This window comes from Orycteropus afer, unplaced genomic scaffold, assembly GCF_000298275.1.
Source record: "Orycteropus afer afer isolate SDZICR_OR568_19922 unplaced genomic scaffold, OryAfe1.0 scaffold00002, whole genome shotgun sequence".
NCBI lineage: Eukaryota > Metazoa > Chordata > Mammalia > Tubulidentata > Orycteropodidae > Orycteropus > Orycteropus afer.
The window spans coordinates 33,740,708-33,759,853 of record NW_006921589.1 but is presented as its reverse complement, the minus strand read 5'-3'; the positions used below and the strand labels follow the sequence as shown (position 1 = coordinate 33,759,853).

The 19,146-nt window shown below is 42.5% G+C and overlaps 1 protein-coding gene across 1 annotated transcript in view; it reads left to right on the top strand.

Moving 5' to 3' along the window:
- LOC103192306 (aldehyde oxidase) overlaps positions 1-19,146 on the top strand; it is a 92,429-nt gene that overhangs the window by 64,408 nt on the left and 8,875 nt on the right. The window contains exons 26-31 of the mRNA XM_042783586.1: positions 2,672-2,899; positions 9,633-9,728; positions 12,434-12,562; positions 14,973-15,047; positions 16,467-16,519; positions 17,814-17,928. Of these exons, the coding sequence (XP_042639520.1) occupies positions 2,672-2,899; positions 9,633-9,728; positions 12,434-12,562; positions 14,973-15,047; positions 16,467-16,519; positions 17,814-17,928 (696 nt within the window). The remainder of the gene's footprint in view (positions 1-2,671; positions 2,900-9,632; positions 9,729-12,433; positions 12,563-14,972; positions 15,048-16,466; positions 16,520-17,813; positions 17,929-19,146) is intronic.

Genomic DNA, 19,146 nt, shown 5'->3' with positions numbered 1-19,146 from the left:
TCTCAGTCGGCTGTTACAAAGTTTTAGTCATTTCAGTTACTGAAATGGTCTCCTTCCAGTTCTTTAAATTTGAATCTCAACTCCATTCATTAATGTGACCTCTTTTCCTCCCCCTGCCTCTCTTCCACCCCAGAATCCTGGAGAGGAGCTGGAGTGGGGAGACCTGGTGTGCTCCCTCGTCCCCTCTCATCCTCTCCTGTCCCTTCTGTGGTAGTATTGGGGCTGGGAGAAAGAGGAGGACCAGGAGAAACTTTACAGTATCAGAGCCAGGGCTAAAACTCAAACTGTTGGACGTCATGGATCATTTTCTTGACCACTACTTTGTTTTCAATTTGGTTCAGTTCAACAAAGATTTATTAAAGTGAACTTTAGTAAGTTCAGGTTTTCAGAAGCAGAGTATGGACTTAAAACAGATGTTGGATGTATCTTAACAGCAAAGATGAGCTCTATCCCAAAGACCTCCGGCAACCCCAAATGCAGCTCAGAGTTGTGATTGAATTGCACCCTCTGAGGAAAGTATGCATGTGACTTCTTCCCACGTAACCTCTCTACATCTTCTTGGTTAGATGTAGCCACTCCTTGAGTATGTTGTCCATGGGCCTCATTGCTGCTGGCTCTCCCTACAATTGCCAGTCCTCTTGGAGGGTCAGTTATCTCCAGCTGATCCTCAGCTGACATCTCATGCAGTGTTCCTCTGATGCCAACTTTGCCCTATGCCACAGTCATCCTTGGCAAGCCCTGGCCCCAACTCATCGACCTTCTTTCCCCTCAACTTTGCAGTCTGTGGTCATGAGCAAGAACCATATTTTTTGTCTCTTGAACTTGGGGGTAGAGTAGCCTTTGCCACTTCCTTCCTGGAAAGCCCATCACAGCCTATCTCTCTGTAGTGTATTTCATAGCATCAGGGAGGAGAATTGGATGAAGACTTCCCTTAATCCCAAGGAAGTTTAGAGAGAGAAGAAACCCATCCAAACCCATTGCTGTAAATTCCACTTACTGTGGCCCTAAAGAACAGAGTAGAACTGCCCCATACGGTTTCCATGGCTTTAATCTTAGTGGAAGCAGACTGCCACATCTTTCCCCCGTGGAGCAGCTGATAGGCTCGAACTGCCAACCTTTTGGTTAGCAGCAGAGCATTTACCCACTGTGCCAGCAGCAGGGCTCCTAGGGAGAGAGTAAAACCACTGCCGTTGCATCAATTCTGAGTCATAGTGACCCCCACTGGGTTTCTGAGGCAATAAATCTTTACAGAAGTAAATTGCCCCATCTTCCTTCCACAGAGTGGCTGGTGGGTTTGAACCACCAGCCTTCTGGTTAGCAGTCAAATGCCTTAGGCAAGGAAACAATGTTGTTGTTGTTGTTGTTACGTGCCATCAGGTCAGACCTGACTCATAGCAACCCCTCCTTGGGTTTCCAAGGCAGTAACACTACAGAAGTAGATTGTCCAACCTTCCTTCTGAAGAGTGGCTGGTGGGTTTGAACCACCAGCCTTCTGTTTAGCAGTCAGGTGCCTTAGGCACTATGCTACCAGAGGTCTGAGGAAAACAATAGCCACCTTAAAAATACTACCTTCCCCAAAATGACTACAGTGTACTAATTCCCAGTTTTCCTCTTATATTGACAAAAAAAGGCTTTTTTAGGTGATGGGAGGGGGTTGTGTATTTGTAATGACCCCATCAGCAAGCTTAGTGAGGTAACTGGCCACAACTGCTGAGAATTTTCTCTCCTGAGAATGTGAGGTACTTGGCACTTTTGATTCTCAGCTGGGGGCTTTGGTCATCAATTCTTGGAATACAGGAAAAACTCCACTCAGTGCTTCAGGCATTCTGGGATGGAATCTTTTAATTTGTTATTGATCCTAGATATAGGTTATATTTAAACACACTTTCGTATGTTCTTATTTTGAAAGTGACTGCTGTTATCTTGCCACCAAACCAAAAAAAAAAAAAAAAAAAAACAACCCATTGCCATCAAGTTGATTCCGACTCATAGGAACCCTATAGAATAGAGTAGAACTGCCCCCATAAGGTTTCCAAGGCTGTAAATCTTTATGGAATCAGACTGCCTTATCTTTCTCCCGTGGAGTGGCTGGTGGGTTTGAATTGCTAATCTTCTGGTTAACAGCTAAATGCTTTAACCACTGAGCTACCACAGCTCCTTATCTTCTCATATTGTTAGGTGCCTTCGAGTCGTCTCCAACTCATGGCGACCCCCCCTTGGGTTTCCTGAGGTGGTATCTCTGTGGAACTAGATTGCCCAACCTTCCTTCCAAGGAGTATCTTCTCATAGCATCTCAATATTCCAAATCATGTAGCCTGGAAATCAAGCTCAGGCTTTCCTTTCAAGAGATATTCACAGTCCCAACTAGAATTATGGGTCTATGGTATGCCTGGACTGGGCTGAATTATATAAGGAATATAATAAGGAAAGGACTCCTTCCTTTGAATTTATACAAGAACAGCATAGAGAGCAAATAAGTTTGTAATTACATGTTTAATAGATGCTCTAGAGGTGGAAGAGAAGAATATGCAGTGGTCATTGGGAAAGGCTGCAACAAGGAGTAAGTAGAGTTCATTTTGGGTCTTACAGGATAAGCAAAATTTGAATCAGAATATAGGGACAGTGGACGGAAGAGATGCTGATTTTTCTCCCTTTTAATTTTCTTTTGAAGGTCCGAACAATAAATATGTACAAAGAAATTGATCAAACACCCTACAAACAAGAGATTGATGCTAAGAACCTGATCCAGTGTTGGAGGGAATGTATGTCCATGTCTTCTTTCTCCCTGAGGAAAGGGGCTGTGGAAAAATTCAATGCAGAGAATTATTGGAAGAAGAAAGGACTGGCCATCGTCCCTCTAAAATTTCCTGTTGGTGTGGGGTCACTTGCTGATGGTCAGGTAAGTTCTCCAAAAACATGTAGGAATGCCACCAGGAAGAGATCCAGACAAAACCAAAGATGTTCAGGAAAGTTTCTATTAAATTGGATTAGCCAAATGGTTGCTGTGCCCAGTTGTTCAATTTCAACAAAGCTGGGTTTACTCCAGAGGAGGCAAGAGACCCTCTGCTCACATGCACAGCTTTGATAAAATGTTCTTTCTAGGAAATCAAGGACTCTATTTTCAGCCTTGGCATTAATTAGCTGAGTCACTTGTTCTGGTCTTTGGGCCCCAAATTGCTCATCTGCAAAGAGCGTAGTACTGGATGACCTCCTGGGCTTCTATCCCTGTTACTCTATGACTCTCTTGCTGGACCATGAAACAGAAATGCGAAGGTGCAAGGCATATGGATGCCCCCCTTACGCCCCCCCACCACACACTTTTTGGTGGATTTCTCTTGTTAGGTGTGAGATTGGTACTGACTCATAGTGACCCTATGTCCAACAGAATGAAGCACTGCCTGGTCCTGCCTCATCAGCACAATTGTTGCTACTTTTGAGCCCATTGTTGTACCCACCATGTCAGTCCATCTCATTGAGGAGCCTCTTCTTTTTTGTTTACCTGGTAGTTCAAACCCACCAGCAATTCTTCAGAAGAAAGGTTGGGCAATCTACTTGCGTAGTGATACCACCTTGGAAACCCAAGGAGGGATCACTATGAGTTGGATCCAACTCCACGGCAGTATGTTGTGTTATTATTGTGTTTCTACTTAACCAAGTGTGATGTCCTTTTCTAGAGATGGCCCACCCTGGTAACATGTTCAGAGTACATGAGGTGAAGTCTCATCATCCTCACTTGTAAGGAGCATTCTGGCTATACTTCTTCCAAGACAGATTTGTTAGTGCTTCTGGCTGTCCATGGTATATTCAATATGGTAGTGTAGTGCCTAAGGCATTTGACTGCTAACCAGAAGGCTGGTGGTTCAAACCCACCAACCACTCCTTGGAAGGAAGATTGGGCAATCTACTTCCATAGAGATACTACTGCCTCAAAAACCCAAGGAGGGGTCTCTGTGAGCTGAATCAACTCCACAGCAGTGAGTTGCCAACACCCTAATTCAAAAGCTTCAATTCTCCTTAGGTCTTCCTTATTCATTATCCAGCTTTCACATGCATATGAAGCAATTGAAAATACTATGGTTTGGGTAAGGTGCATTCAGTCCTCAAAGTAATATATTTGCTTTGAAACACTTTAAAGAAGTCTTTTGCAGCAGATTTGCCCAGTGCAATATGTCATTTGATTTCTAGACTGTTGCTTCCATGGACATTGATTGTGGATCCAAGTAAAATGAAATCCTTGATAACTTCAATATTTTCTCTGTTTATCATGATGTTGCTTATTGGTCCAGTTGCGAGGATTTTTGTTTTCTTTTTGTTGAGGTATAATCCATACTGAAGGCTCTAGTCTTTGATCTTCATCAATAAGTCTTTCACTTCCTTCTTGCTTTCAGCAAGCAAGGTTATGTCATCTGCATATTGCAGGGCGTTTATGCGTCTTCCTCCAGTCCTGATGCCACGTTCTGCTTCATGTAGTCCAGTTTTACTCTACTCCAATTGAGGGAGGCAGAACAGGTGTCTTGAGTGATGTCAGAACAGGGATAAATGGAAGGTGAAGCTGTGAGTGGTGCCTGAGTGTGTATGTTGTGGAAGGAGCAGAGGAACCAGAGAAAGTGAGTAGAATGGTCCCTTCCTCTGTTTCCCCATTCATTGGTCTAACTAGCCTGGGTCAGCTTTGGTGTGATCACATTTTGTTAGAACATTTGCATGTGGCTGTGATTGTAGGCAGGTTCTTAGCTAAAGGAGGATTATAACCACACAAGTGGCAACCTTCTCACTCCTTCCCTGTTTACAATGGCAAAGAGAAACACAGAGTCATTTAGTCATCTGCTCACAAATGACTTAGCTAAGGAAGGCAGTCAATAGCTTGTGGTTGAAGAATAAAGGCAAACACAGAAAGGGAGAGGGGAAATGGTACCACTGGGAACAGGGTTTGCCAACAGTGAATCTTAGTTTTCAATTTTTGGGTCAACTGATTAGCTGGCAGCTAGCAAAGAGACAGTCTTGGCCATCTGTCCTTGAGAAAACTGCCAGGACAACAGAAAATAGTCCCCAGTGCTTATGAATCTTCTGGAAATTCTTGAGTTTAACAGCTATTGCTTAACATCCAGCCTCCAGGTCTGCCTCATGTACCTCACCAGAGTTTCTCAGTAAGTAGCTAAAAAAATAATGGTAATTACTGAGCACACACTATGTTATAAGCCCTACAGAGTTTATTCAACCTCAGGTTCATGCAACCCTCAGAGCAAGCTATAAGTTTTATATCTTCATTGTATACTTGAGAAAACTGAGACTCAGAGAACATAAATAGTGTGCCCAAAAGCTCACATCTGGGGAAATGTGGGACCAAGGCTAGACTCTGGCCTGATTGGCTCCAGAACTATGCTTTCTCAATGACAACAAGCTCCTTCCCCAAAGCACCTGGGGTGGAATTCAGCTCAGCTAAGAAAATCTACGGGAGCTCTGGTAGCATAGTGGCTAAGACACTTGCCTGCTAACCAGACGGCTGGCGGTTCAAACCCACCAGCCACTCCTCGGAAGGAAGGTTGGGCAATCCTACTTCCGTAGTGATACTGCCTCGGAAACCCAAGGAGGGGTCGCTATGAGTCGGTGGTGACTCGACGGCACACAACAACAACAACAACAGGAAAATCTACACAACAACTGGCAGTATAAATTCATTCTCGAAGGCTACAGGGATGTGCTTGTCTGGGAAGCAGACCAGCTTCTGTGCTTAAAAGATTTCCTTAGGGGTTGAATCAGGGAGTTGAGATCAATCAAGTTGCATCCTGGTAACCATGTACTAAAATAATATCCTGCAGCAAACCAAACAGAGGAGGGAACTAGGAGTGAGGTTTGAGTGCCTTTGTGTAGACACTGGGCGACTTGTAATCTCCCACTTGATTTAACGCTTATGTCATCCTTGTTGGGTTATTATCTCTGTTTCATAGAAGAGAAATGAAAACACTGGTGGTTCAGTGGTTGAGTTTTGCCTTCCATGTATGAGACCTCGGATCAATTCCTTGCCAATCCACTGCGTGCCCAGCAGCCAGCTGTCTGTCAGTGGAGCCTTGTGTGTGGCTATGATACTGAACCAGTTTAAGCGGAGCTTCCAGACTAAGATGGAATAGGAAGAAAGAACTGGCGGTTTACTTCCTAAATGAGCCAGGGAAAACCCTGTGGCTTACAGTAGTCCAATCCACAACAAAACACGACCATGCAGTGTTTTATTCAGTTGTGCATGGGGTCACCATGAGTTGGGGGTCCAACTCAATGGCAGCTAACAGCAACAACATAAAAGGAATGACTGAAGCCCACAGAGACTCACTCTCCTGCCCAAGGACATCCAGCTAGTGAGTGATTTGACCTCCAGGCTGTCTGACCACAGTCCCATGTGTCTGCATCATCCTACACTGCCTCCCTGAATAGAAGCAGCTCTGGTGCTCCTGACAGTCTAGAGGGTCAAACGCCTCCCCGACTTCATTAATTTCTGGACTGTGAACACTGAAGGGCACAGAGACTATCTAATCCACCTCTGTGCTTCCAGTGCCTTCATACAATGCCTGGCACAGAATAGAAACTCAGCTGTTTGAATGAGTGGGACCTTTGGGAAATACGTGGGATTAAAGCAAACTTTTCAACAATACCAGCATTCATTGCTTGAAGACTTAAATTTCTCCTGCTAAGACCACTATTTATACTGGAGAACCATCTGTTCCAGCGCTCCAGTTGTGCTGATTCTGTAGATAAAGCTTTGTGGAATTATCTTTTGTGGTGTTGACAATGAACCATCCAGTGGTGCCACTTAATGAACCAAATTTGACATTTTCAATGGCCCAAGGAGATTGCAGCGCTGCATGGAACAAATTACTCAGCAGTCTTTAATAGACATGCTGCCCTGGGCATTCAGGCAGAGTGCTGTTGCCAGGGGCTCGTGCAATATAGGAAATGCCACAATTCACTGGAATCATAGCTCGATCGCATGTGCCAAGTTGAACTACAAATCACACCCACACTTCTCTTGCTGAGCCAAGAAGACTAAATACAGAGTCTACAAGCTTAATAAAGGGGTCAGATGGCTATGCTAGTACAAATTTAATTGTCATTTACTGAGCACCTACACGGGAGCACTTTGTTGCATTCTAAGAGATGCCTTAGGACACGGTCCTTCTGTCAGGGGCTCACATCTAGAAGAATACAATGAAGTACAAAAGAATGGAGCCCAGGGGCATCTCGTGTTCTGGTATCACCTAGTGTCTGATGCAGGACAACCAGCTCTAGACTCTCAGTGGCAGATGCCACTCGTTATCTTCATTATTTGGAAAATAATTACCAGGAGAACAAGATTGTGTTTCCAGGAGTGATGAGTTAATAGACATTAAAAGACCCTCTGCTGCTTCTTCCCAGGGCTCTTGGCATGATAATCATGGCTACTGTGACTACTTGAAGATTCCAATCTCCTCCCATGCGTGGGGAATGTGCCTTTTTAATCAGAGAAAGGGTTTCCATTTGAGGCAATAGTGCTTTAATGGTACAATTCTTGCTCTTCACATGAGAGACCTGGGTTCAATTACTGGTCTGTCAGTGGAAGCTTGCTTGTTGCTATGATGCTAAACAGGTTTCAACAGAGCTTCCAGATTAACCTGGAATGGGAAGAGAGGCCTGATGATCTACTTCTGAAAATCAGCCGGTGAAAACCCTATGGATCACAAGGGTCCAACCAGTAACTGATCTTGCAGATGGACGCAGGACTGTATAGTGTTTCATTCCGTTGTTCCTGGGGTCACCATGGGCCATTTCAAGGGCAGCGAATAGCAACAACAATGCCCCATTTCATAGTACATTCCTAATTTACACCTGCTGGCAGCTAGAGTCTGCTTTCATTCTTAAAAATGTAAAGGCTTTTGCTTGTCATTCACTAAGGTAATGTGAACCTTTGGATACCAATAAAGAGGCAGGCAGTTCTCCAACTGTGGTTCACAACCCACTGGTAGTTGGGAAGGTCCTACTTCTGGGCAGAGAATTGACCTGGGAATCAGTCCTTTCCTTGGGTTAATTGCATGTGATTTACCTGCAATTCCATCAGCTTCCACTTATGACCGGATTTATGCAGTGAGTTTGGTTTGGACTTACAGCTAATCTAGGTGGGCAATTAAGGCCTAATAACATTTTATGTTTATTAAGTGAAACTAATTTTTTGCCAAAATGTTCTGAAGACTCTGTCTTTACAAATTACAGAATATCATGCCACTTTGCCTAGGATTTAGATATGAAGGAGCGTACCTGACAGAGGGTTAGCTTAAGTGACTTTCCGTTGGCCCCAAACACATCTAGGAAGTTGGCATTTTTCCAGCTGAACGACTGCAAAGGCAGGCTTTGCAGGGCTGCCCAGACCACCATGGAATCATGAGAAGCATTTTCTCTCAGACCATCTGCTGTTGATATTTCTCAAAGCAAAGACTGAAAGCAAAGACACCATCCTTGTTTTCTGCAGGGCTTTGAACTAGTTCTTCCCAGTTCACTCAAAGGCACCAGGGATAGCAATCAAATCTCTTGACAAGCAGAGTCAGAAACAACAGTGCTAGACTCAAAGATGGCAGCCAATTGTATCGCTTTGAATGTTTATTGTTCTCCACAGTCCTGGCAGTAATCCAGTCTCCTGCATTAGGTACCTGAAAGGGCTCACTACAACTCTTCTGAGTCTCCCATTCCAGGGTACGATCTGTAATTTTTCCCATTCTGGTTATTGGTCAAATATACCCTCATTTTATAAATTTAGGTTTATTCTGATTTGGCTGCATTGGCCATGACTGAAATGATTCAGACCAGTTTGAAGCCCTGGTTATCTGCTGTCCCTTGGGATCTTTCCATACCCCCTATTAGCACGGGCAGACTTGCAAGAAGGCACATCCTTATTAATTGTAAAACATGTTTATCTTAGAGTCTGAGTGTTTCTGATTACCAGGTGATTTTTATTCTATGTTATCAGTTTGGCTCCTTCTGGATCCCTGTGGGGAGCTACAGTTAGATAAGACTGCTTCCAAGTTCTCATCTAATTCTGAAACTCAGTAATTTGGTGTCAGGATGATTGAGGGTGGGCTTGGCTCATTTTGCAGCAAATAAATAAATAAATAAAAATAACTCTTGTTGAAGGTCTCTCTGTCCTATGCTTATGTGGACTTTTAACTTTTGTACAACACACCTATGGGAATATGTGTACACACAGTTATCCTCCCTCTTCCCCAGCCTGTTTATCCTTACTTTTGCATTTTAAAACTGGCCCCCTCCTCCCCAGAGAAAGAAGCCTAGAATGTTGCTGAACCCCAGGTGAGGGGGTCGTTAAAGGCACCAGTGTGCTGAAATGTTTTACTTAGGAAACAATAACATAAGGAATGTACTCAAGACCATCCAGGGATAATTTGGGCTTTTGGAGGCAACCATGAGGCAGCACTGTCCTGGCCCTGCTCAGCCTGCTCAGTGCTCTCATGGCAGTGGGCAAAGGGTTTCTGTGTGTTTCTTGGCTGAGGGTAGGAGGTAAAAAGGAAGGGATCATTTCCAAGGAAAGTGTTTTAATTGATATGATGTTTGATGATATCATCAAAAAGATCATAAGAATTGTTTTCATCTTTTCTGCTTAGGCTGCTGCACTCGTTCACATTTACCTAGATGGGTCTGTGCTGGTGACTCATGGTGGAATTGAAATGGGGCAAGGGGTCCACACTAAAATGATTCAGGTAAGAATGCAAATAATTGGATTAAGCTGGAAGTGTATTTGTAGATATGTATGAGAGAGAACCTATAACTGTATGTTTTATGAAGTAAAAAAGAAGATAGAAGATATGAGTTTTGACAACTTAAGCTGCTAAGCTATTAGCAGAAACTGGTAAACATGCCAGTTTTGTAACTGAACCTCCCCCAAAAATGTGGCCTAAGAGTCTTGGGTTGTTTTATTGCTAAAGAAAAGTGTGTTTATTTACTGCTTTTCTTTGGATATACTAACAAGTAGGTTTTCCTTTTGAGCATTGGCTGGGCAGTAAAAAGGTGTATAAATTCTGATGCTTGTGTTATTTCTTGCTTTTTTTTATACTGAGGACTAGGAGCAATTGATAATATAAAATACATCTGATATTTCTAACCAAACTTTATCACTTTTGTTTTGGTTTACCTGTTTTAGATTAATTGTTAGCTAATGTTTATGTTTTTCTAATCATAAAAGTAATATTATAGATTACAAAAGCTTTTAGAAGAGGTAGAAAAATTTAAAGAAAAGGAAAAAGACTGTACACAATTCTACCACTTAGCAATAATCATTGTTTGGGAGTAATAATCACCATTGCTATGTCTGTTTTCCTTTTCCAAAAAGTCACCAACATGCTGTTTATATAATTTGTAGCCTATTTTGTTTTTCATTTTTTCATGTATACCTATATAAAGTGAGCACTTTCTCCTGTCATTAAGAATTCTTTGCAATCTTGATTTTTAGTGGATGTGGGTATGTATAATCTATTTAGCCATTCCCTGACTGTTGAACACATCATTGAATATTCTTGTACATAAAACTATGATTGTATCAATGATTATTTTCTTAAAATACATTCCTAGAATTACTAGGTCTCAGGGTGTGAGACACAGGGTGTGACACATATTATCAAATTATTTTTCAGACAGTATCTATCTCATTACACCACTAACAATGAATATTGTCTTAGGCTAGGTTCTCCAGGGGAGCAAAACCAGTGACGCACACATATAAATATACATGTTGTTGTTATGTGCCATCGAGTCAGACCCAACTCATAGTGACCCCCTCCTTGGGTTTCTGAGGCAGTATCACTACGGAAGTAGATTGCCCAACTTTCCTTCCGAGGAGTGGCTGGTGGGTTTGAACCACCAGCCTTCTGATTAGCAGTCAAGTGCCTTAGGCACTATGCTACCAGAGCTCCCATAAATGTACACAGAGAGATTCATTTCAAGGAAATGGCTCATGCAATTGTGGAGGCTGGCAAGTCCCAAATTTGTGGGTCATGCAGCAGGCTAGAGGCTTCTCCTGACACATGTGATTGCAGGGGCTGCTGATGTACCCAAAATCAAAAAGTCAAATGTCAGTCTACTGGGTCACAAGTTTGCAGGAGCTGGCAAATCCAAAATCTGCAGGTCAGGCAGCAAACTGAAGCCTTCTTGTGTTCCAAGAACCAGACGTCAGAAGATGATGAGATGAATGCAGGATCAAGAGAGAGTGAGCTTTGCTAGAATATTAGTTATTATCGTGAATGCAAGCCACACCCCTAAGGAAATTCCTCTTCCAACGATTGGCTGTTCATATAAGGTCACAAAATGGGAGGCAATACATAATGTCTGCCAAATCATTGAAAATTTTAGCCTAGCCAAGTTGACACTTAACATTAACCATCACAAATATGAATGTTTTTAATCTCAGGTAATTTGATAGATGAATGACCAAAAAAAAAAAAAAAAAAATCATTCCTGTCAAGTCTCCAACTCATTGCTATGGAAACCCCTTCCTGGGTTTCCAAGGTGGTATCTCCATGGAATTAGATTCCCAGTCTTCCTTCTGAGGAGTGGCTGGTGGGTTTGAACTGCCAGCCTTCTAGTTAGCAGTCAAATGCCTTAAGTGCTATGCCACCAGAGTTCCCAGTATCTCTTTATTTTCTGTTTTCCTTATGGAGCCATCAGAGACCTTCATGTTCTAAGTCTATGCACTTTGTGTAAATGATCTTCTGGAAGCCAAGTGTTGTGGAAGGATTCAGTATGCCAGTGTCTTTGCAGCACTTGTCAGCGAATTCTATTAAACCATGTGGCTAGGAGGAAAGAGGAGAATTTTAGATCAGCTTAAGTTAGTAATGATTTTGCTCTACATCACTAAAAATAAGAAAAAATAAAGCAACTGGTTAAGTCTGGGTCAGCATAAAGCCCAGGTGCCAACTCCTTCCCTCCATGATCCACATCTTGGTACTGCTGCTTTTTCAATCCCTTTGTCCTTTCCCCTAAGAAGTGCTCTCTCTCTCTCTCTCTTTTATTTTTTGTCATAAGAAATGCATCTCCTATGGTAGATAAGGCAAACTGTGCTAGAGTTTCCCAGAGTATGTGGTAACAGATAACTCAGAAGTGTTGATTTCATGACTATAAAGCCATAAAGTGTTTCTTCCTACATGATTCTGGGACCTTGCCTCCTCTTCTTGAACCTGTTGAACGTGAGAAAACCAAAGGAAAAGAAACTGGCTCAAAGTTTGGGGTCTAGCCTGGCTACAGAGTTTTTAGAAAAGTACATTTTGTGACTGTTTGCAAAAAGAAATTCATGTTTGTGCCCCCTGGTCCCCATTGTGCATAGAAGAGCTTCTCACATGCACTGGGCATGTGTTATGGGTCTATGACTAACCAAAGTTCTGCATTTGAAAAGAAACTCTCTCATGCAATCCAGGTGGTCAGTCGTGAATTAAGGATGCCAATGTCAAATGTTCACTTGCGTGGAACAAGCACAGAAACCATCCCTAATACAAATGCCTCTGGAGGGTCAGTGGTGGCAGATCTCAACGGGTTGGCAGTGAAGGTAAAAATCATTGTGATATACCCTAACCACTAAGCCCTTCAGGATTAGTGGAGCTCAGAAGATACTGAGAGTTAACCAGTCTCTTATCTCCTTCCCATAACCTTTCAGTGATCGGTACTCCTCCCTCAGTCTCTCAGGACCACAGGCAGCAGGTCTCCGGGGCTAGATGGGCCACGTCTTTTTTTCTCCCTCACTCCTGACATCAGAAGATCCTTCAGACTCCTACCTTTGCCAAGGGCAGGGCCATTGGCTTTCTGTCTCTCCAGCACCAAGTTTATTGCCTTTCACTCTGTCTTCAACACCACTGCTAGAGTGAACTTGTCCACAAAACAAAGCTGACCTGAGTGAACTAAGTCACTCATAAGAGGACAAATATTGTATGAGTCCACTGTTCTAGAAAGTCAAGGAAAGGTTTACACATGGAAGTAAACATTCTTTAATGATTACTAGGGATGGGAGGGAAAAGGAAGAAAAATTACTAACCAGGTAAGAGACATGCATTAATTTGGGTGAAGGGAAAGGCAATATACAAACAGTGGGTGACCAGCACAGCATCACTAAGGAAAAAGAAGACACAGAGAAGAGCACAAGAGTTAAAAACAACGAAGGTTAACACTACTACACACACAATCCTGCATTACCAGTAATAGCAAACATTAATCTACAAGTGGATACATAAGTAGACAGGCACAATGGTTAGGCTTGGGTAGGTGAATAGGACTATACCCATGACCACATTTAGGTCTGGCAGACAATATTACTATATACCTGTTTGTATGTATGGTAAAAATGTTCATGTATATAGCAGAGCTAACAGGGGCAAAGTTATGAAAATTTCTTAGCCGTACCAAACACCTGGAGAGAATGGGTCACTGGGTGTGCGGGTTCAAGACCATAGTCGTGGGGGCCATCAAAGTCAATTGGCATAACATGGTCCACAAAGACATTGTTCTATGTCTTACTTTGGTGAGGAGTGACCAGGGTCTCAAAGTGCAAGTGGCTATCTGTGGTACAACTACTGGTCTCTCCTTGTCAAGAGCAAAGAAGACTGAAGAAAATCAGAGACACATGGAAACAATTAGGACAAAGGAATAATGGGCCACGTGAACCTCAGCCTCCATGACCTTGAGTCCAGAAGAACTAGACAGTTGGTGCCTGGCTACCACTGTCAAGTTCTCTGAAGGGATCACAATAGAAGATCTTGAGTTGAATGGGGGAAAAATATGGAACAAAACTCAAAATAATAATAATAAAAAGATCAGGCTTGTTGGTTTGATAGAGACTGGTGGAACTCTTGGGACTATGGCCCTTAGTCATCCTTCAGGCCCAGAACTGAACTCATCCCTGTGGCTCAGCCTTCAGCCAAACAATAGACAGGCCTGTGAGGTGAACAATAACACCTGTGAGATGCCACTCCTTAGAACAATTGACCCTAAGAGAGCAGAAGGGCAGCATTTGCCCAGGGATAGAGCTCAGAAGGCAGGAGTGGATAGGAAAGAAGGACAGAAGGAAATGTTAACAACAGAGAAGAAGAGGGAAGTGTACTGTTACATTGTAGGTATTGCAATCAATGTCACGAAACAAAATGTCTATGAACTGTTGAATGGAAAATGAGTCTACTCTGTAAACTTTCACCCAAATCACAATAAAAAGTTAAAAAGTATTTTTTAATAAAAAATTCGTTAAATTTTAAAAAAATTGGTGACCATGCCATGTTTAAAAACAGTAGCCTTAGTTTGACCAATGGTTTTTAAGTCTGGACTTCTTAGCATGTCTCTTACAATCTGGTCTCCATCCTGGCTAGTCTCTCTTGAAGACTAGCTCACAGTTTATACACACACTCTGAGTGGAATCTGGTACATCCCTTTCTTACAGGGTTGATCTCTTCTTTTTCTATGTTCCCCTGGTCTCTTAAATAAGCCTCTGTAATTCTATTATGACTCAGAACATGTTGTTTTGAAATTGTTGTGTGCATGTCTGTCTTTCCACTAGTCTGTGGTTTCTGAATCACTGCTGTTGACATTTTGGGCTGGGGAATTCTTTGTTGTAGGGGGCTGTCCTATGCATTGTAGCATATTTTGCAGCGTCCCTGGACCCTACCCAGTAGATGCCAGTAGCACTCACTCCTCAGTAGTGACAATCAAAAGTACCTCCAGACACTGGGAGGTGTTACCAGCTTGAGAACGACTACACTAGTCTACGAGCCCAGGGCAGAGACCAGTACAGTGTCGTGAGTTAGACCTCAGAACAGAGGCTGACACTAGACTGCGTGGGTTCAAATCCTAGTCTGCCATTTACCAACCATCTGAACTTGGAAATGGACCTTGATTTATTTAATAAATATAATGCTGATTTGTATATTTTCTTTGTCATTTTATGATCATAATTTTAATTAAAAAATAATTCCTAGGATGCTTGTCAAACTCTTCTAAAACGCCTTGAACCCATCATCAGCAAGAATCCTCGAGGCACTTGGAAGGATTGGGTGAGAATCACTGTTTTCTCTGTTTTATGTTAGAAAAGAAAGAAGGGGGAAAGTGAGAAAGATATGTGTGAATTAACTATCTGCGGAAAGGGCATTTTAAAAGCTACAGTTGCACAGTGATAAATAAGGAGGCATGTGGAAATCCTATCCTAACATGGTGGAGTAACTCTTACATCAGGAAAATGCCATGGTTTCTTTGGCTATTAGAGGAAAAGCTAGTTCTTCTGCCCAGAGCTCCCATTTTAAGCAAGAATTAATTAACGTTTCTTCCTATGAAAACTGTTTTCTTTGTAATAGCTGTAAATCTGTTTGTTCTCTGTCTCTTGTGCTTCTGCTTTTCCTAAAATTGAGTCATTTTGTAAAAGGAAAGTCATGCAATCATTCATTTAGAAACAGGAAGCCAAGCCCTCGAGTATGTGTTCAACATGTACTAGGCACTAAATGGAATGGAAAGATATTCAACCACTTCCTTTGATCTATATATAGTCTAGTTGGAAGAGAAGCCTCACATTCTAAAACCAACTAGCAAACCTTTCATAGTAATAGATTGTAATGTACCAGATGGTGTGGGGCAGATCTCATTAAAGGCTGCAAGTATATGTTGTGCTGAGTGTTCCAGAGTGTGCGTGTTTGCAACATTAAAAGCACTGGTCTAGGGGAAGTAACTCTTGAGGAGTGCTACTTAGAAATGGTTCCAGTTATGCCATAGAGTTAGGACATCTTTCAGATGTATGGAAGCTCTAAATCCTTTCTGGACATATTTATCACTGCCCTGTGCTCACTACCCTCAGCCTTCTGTGCCACCTGAGCCCAGAAAGGCTGAGAGCCTAACTGGAGAAAGCTGGAGAGAGATGCGGCATGACAGAGTTGGTTCGCTGCCACTCAGCCCAAGTCTGTCTCTAATGCTGGCACTTATCACTCTCAGACTTGGGGACTTGGACACATGCCCCATCTTGCTGTCTAGTAGTCAATTGTGTGTGCTGTGGTCAGGAGAACTTTTGGTGTAAATGGTACAATTTAGCAAAATTATTTCCCTCTCCTGCAATTGTTATGGATACATGAAATTAAAATTAAACATCCAGCCAACCATTGTTTCCTGAAAAGTCCCAAGCTAATAGGTTAAGTCTTTCCAAATGACTGAGTGCAATTCTTCATAAGCAGAATGCTATAGTCCGGTCTGTAAGTGTAGTGTGCCACAACAGTCATTTATTACAATCAGATGTATTGAAAAAAAGCTGTTACTGCAAGTCATGTCCACTAGTGCTTGCAGAAATAAAGAATGCTGGACTGAATTAATCTTGTCCTTCCCAGTTATGCCTGCTGATAGCTTTACTTAACATAGAGTAAAATTGAAGTCTCAAGTGATTGTTTGTTTGTTTAAGCATCCTTGTTTCATCATGTTATACTCTGCCTTCACAGGCACAATCTGCTTTTGATGAAAGCATTAGCCTTTCGGCCACTGGCTACTTCAGGTAAGTAGCCCTTTCAATTGTGTACTAGATATCTATATCTTGCTATAGAGATCTTGGTATCTCAAGGAAGTGTTTCAGATCTGTTTGCAATTTTGGCAAAAAAAAAAAACATTTTATACCTTCTACTAGCCATTGTTATAAAGAACATTTAACTGCTAGTTAATCCAAATGTCCAGAAAGACTTTTGTTGGGTACAATAGGCATGCAAATCAAATTCAGTTAATTGAATGATTCAGTCATACTGGGTGATATTAGAGGGTTCTGTGGCGATTGGTGCTTGGAACCCACAGCAGTGATTGACCTTTCAGTGGAAATTGAATCAGTCCCTTAAGTTAAAGAACAAAGTTAGGGGAAGCAAATTAAACCCATAATGAGATACACACCACTTTACATCTTCTACACTGGCAAAAAAATAAGACATTTGACAATAACATGTGTTGTCAGAGTGTGGAACAACTGGAACTCACATGCCTTGAAGAACAATTTGTCAAATTATTTTCATGTAGAGTGGAAGACATTAGAGAGCAGGGCAGGAAAGAGAGCCTCACTTGGTTTTGTCACTTTGCCAGCTGTTATGGGGGTCCTGGTTACTGACTGGTTGTCAGGAACAAGCATTGGTATAAATGGCATAAGACATTTTCAATGGCCACCTCTAGGCTGGGAAGCAAAGTAAAGACGGGCAGAGAGTTTTAACACATTGCTAACCTATATGTCTCTTCTACCCTTGACATTCATTTGGTGTCATTAGAGAAGATTTAGGGCCAGAGCTGGCTGGGGGCCTGATGCTGAGAGTCCAGAGTAGTGTCAAGGAGTGAGCACCACAGGGCCTGATCCCCGATATAGAAGACTGAATCCTTGAGCTAGAAAGATAGATAAAGCAGACAAGTGTGTGTCTTTGAAATAGTGTTTGGTGTAAATTTCAGGTTGAATTTCCCAAGTCTGATGACACCACCCAAGGACTCCAATGACAATAAGATTACATGATCCAGTATTAGCCAACAGCAATAAGATGTATAATCATAAAGTCCGCAGCCAACTCCAGGGGCAAGGAGGCATTGGTTGGTAGTGATTGAATGTTTTTATCAGACAAGTCAAGTTTAATAAGAAAAAAGTAAATTTTTACTTATTCAACAGATTTATTGAGCAGGGCTCAGCAATGTGCAAATGTCTCCCTCTGGTTTGCTGTGTATACAACTTGAGCACAGTTCCTTATGGTCTGTTCAATCATCGTGGTCTGTGATGAGTAGACTTGATCACTGAACTATATACTTCTCAAGAACTCTGTTTTCTCCAGGGGTTATGAGTCAAACATGGACTGGGAGAAAGGCAAAGGTCGTCCCTTCGAATATTTTGTGTACGGAGCTGCCTGTTCCGAGGTTGAAATAGATTGCTTGACGGGTGATCATAAGGTCAGTATCAGTTGGAAAGGTCTTCAAGTCCCACTGAAGATACACCTAAATTCCACATATTCCATCAATCTGATAAGAGTTGACATTCATTTGGTGTCATTAGAGAAGATTTGGGGACAGATATGGCTGGAGCCTGATGGTGAGAGTCCAGAGTAGTGTCAAGGAATGAGCACCACAGGGCCTGATCCCTGATACAGAAGACTGAATCCTTGGGCCAGAAAGATAGATAGATTGGATAGATAGGGTCCATGCTACATGCATGGTACTGCTATACCATGTATTTGGCTGAAGGATAATTTCTCTGTATTGGCAGAAGGAAATAGAAGCTCAGTAATTGCCATGGTGGTGGGGCAGCCTTCATGGGAAACAATGGTGGGCCACTCTTCTTTATTTCCTGGGCCCTTTTATATGAAATCAGGAAAGAAGCCAGTTAGAAGAAACACAGCTTAAAGGGGGTTCCATGTAGACTGTTGGCCCTCTTTGTGAAATGGGATCCTATGACATCTTTGAAGGATTTCATAGGCATCCATATGCCACTAACAAATATGAAGGGCCAGTACAGGGCAGATAGTGGCCAGCTTTGTACCCAGCCAAAAGCAAAAAACAAACCCACTGCCATCAAGTCAGTTCCAACTCATAGCAACCTCCATTGGGTTTCCAAAGCTGTAAATCTTTACGGAAGTAGATTACCTCATCTTCCTCCTATGGAGCAGCTGGTGGGTTTGAATCACCAACCTTCTGGTTAGCATCTGTTCTGGCTAGCTAGTGCCACTCTCACAAGAATATACTACAAATGGGATGGCCTTAACAAACAAAAGTTTATTCTCTTACAGTTTAGAGGCTTTAAGTCCAAGTTCAAAGTGCCAGGCTCTAGGGGCTGAGAGAAAGCCCCTCAACCTTGGGGTCCAGTTCTGCCTCCTGCTTCTGAACCACTGGAGCTAGAGGCGTTTCTTCACTCAGACAGCTGCTGGCTGCTGAGGCTGAGAAGCCCAAGGTTGACAAGTAAAAAGGCACAGTCCCGACATTACCAAACCACATGGCAGGCCATTAACTCAAATTGATTATAAGTCCCAAGGTCGGCAGAGCATGGCAGGCTACTGAACAATGACACAGCTACAAGCAGGGTCCAAGCGTGCCATATGCTAGAGACCATTCCCAAGGCTTCTCCTTATATACAGGAAGCAGACCACATCCCAAAGGCAGCTACTCAGCTGCTTG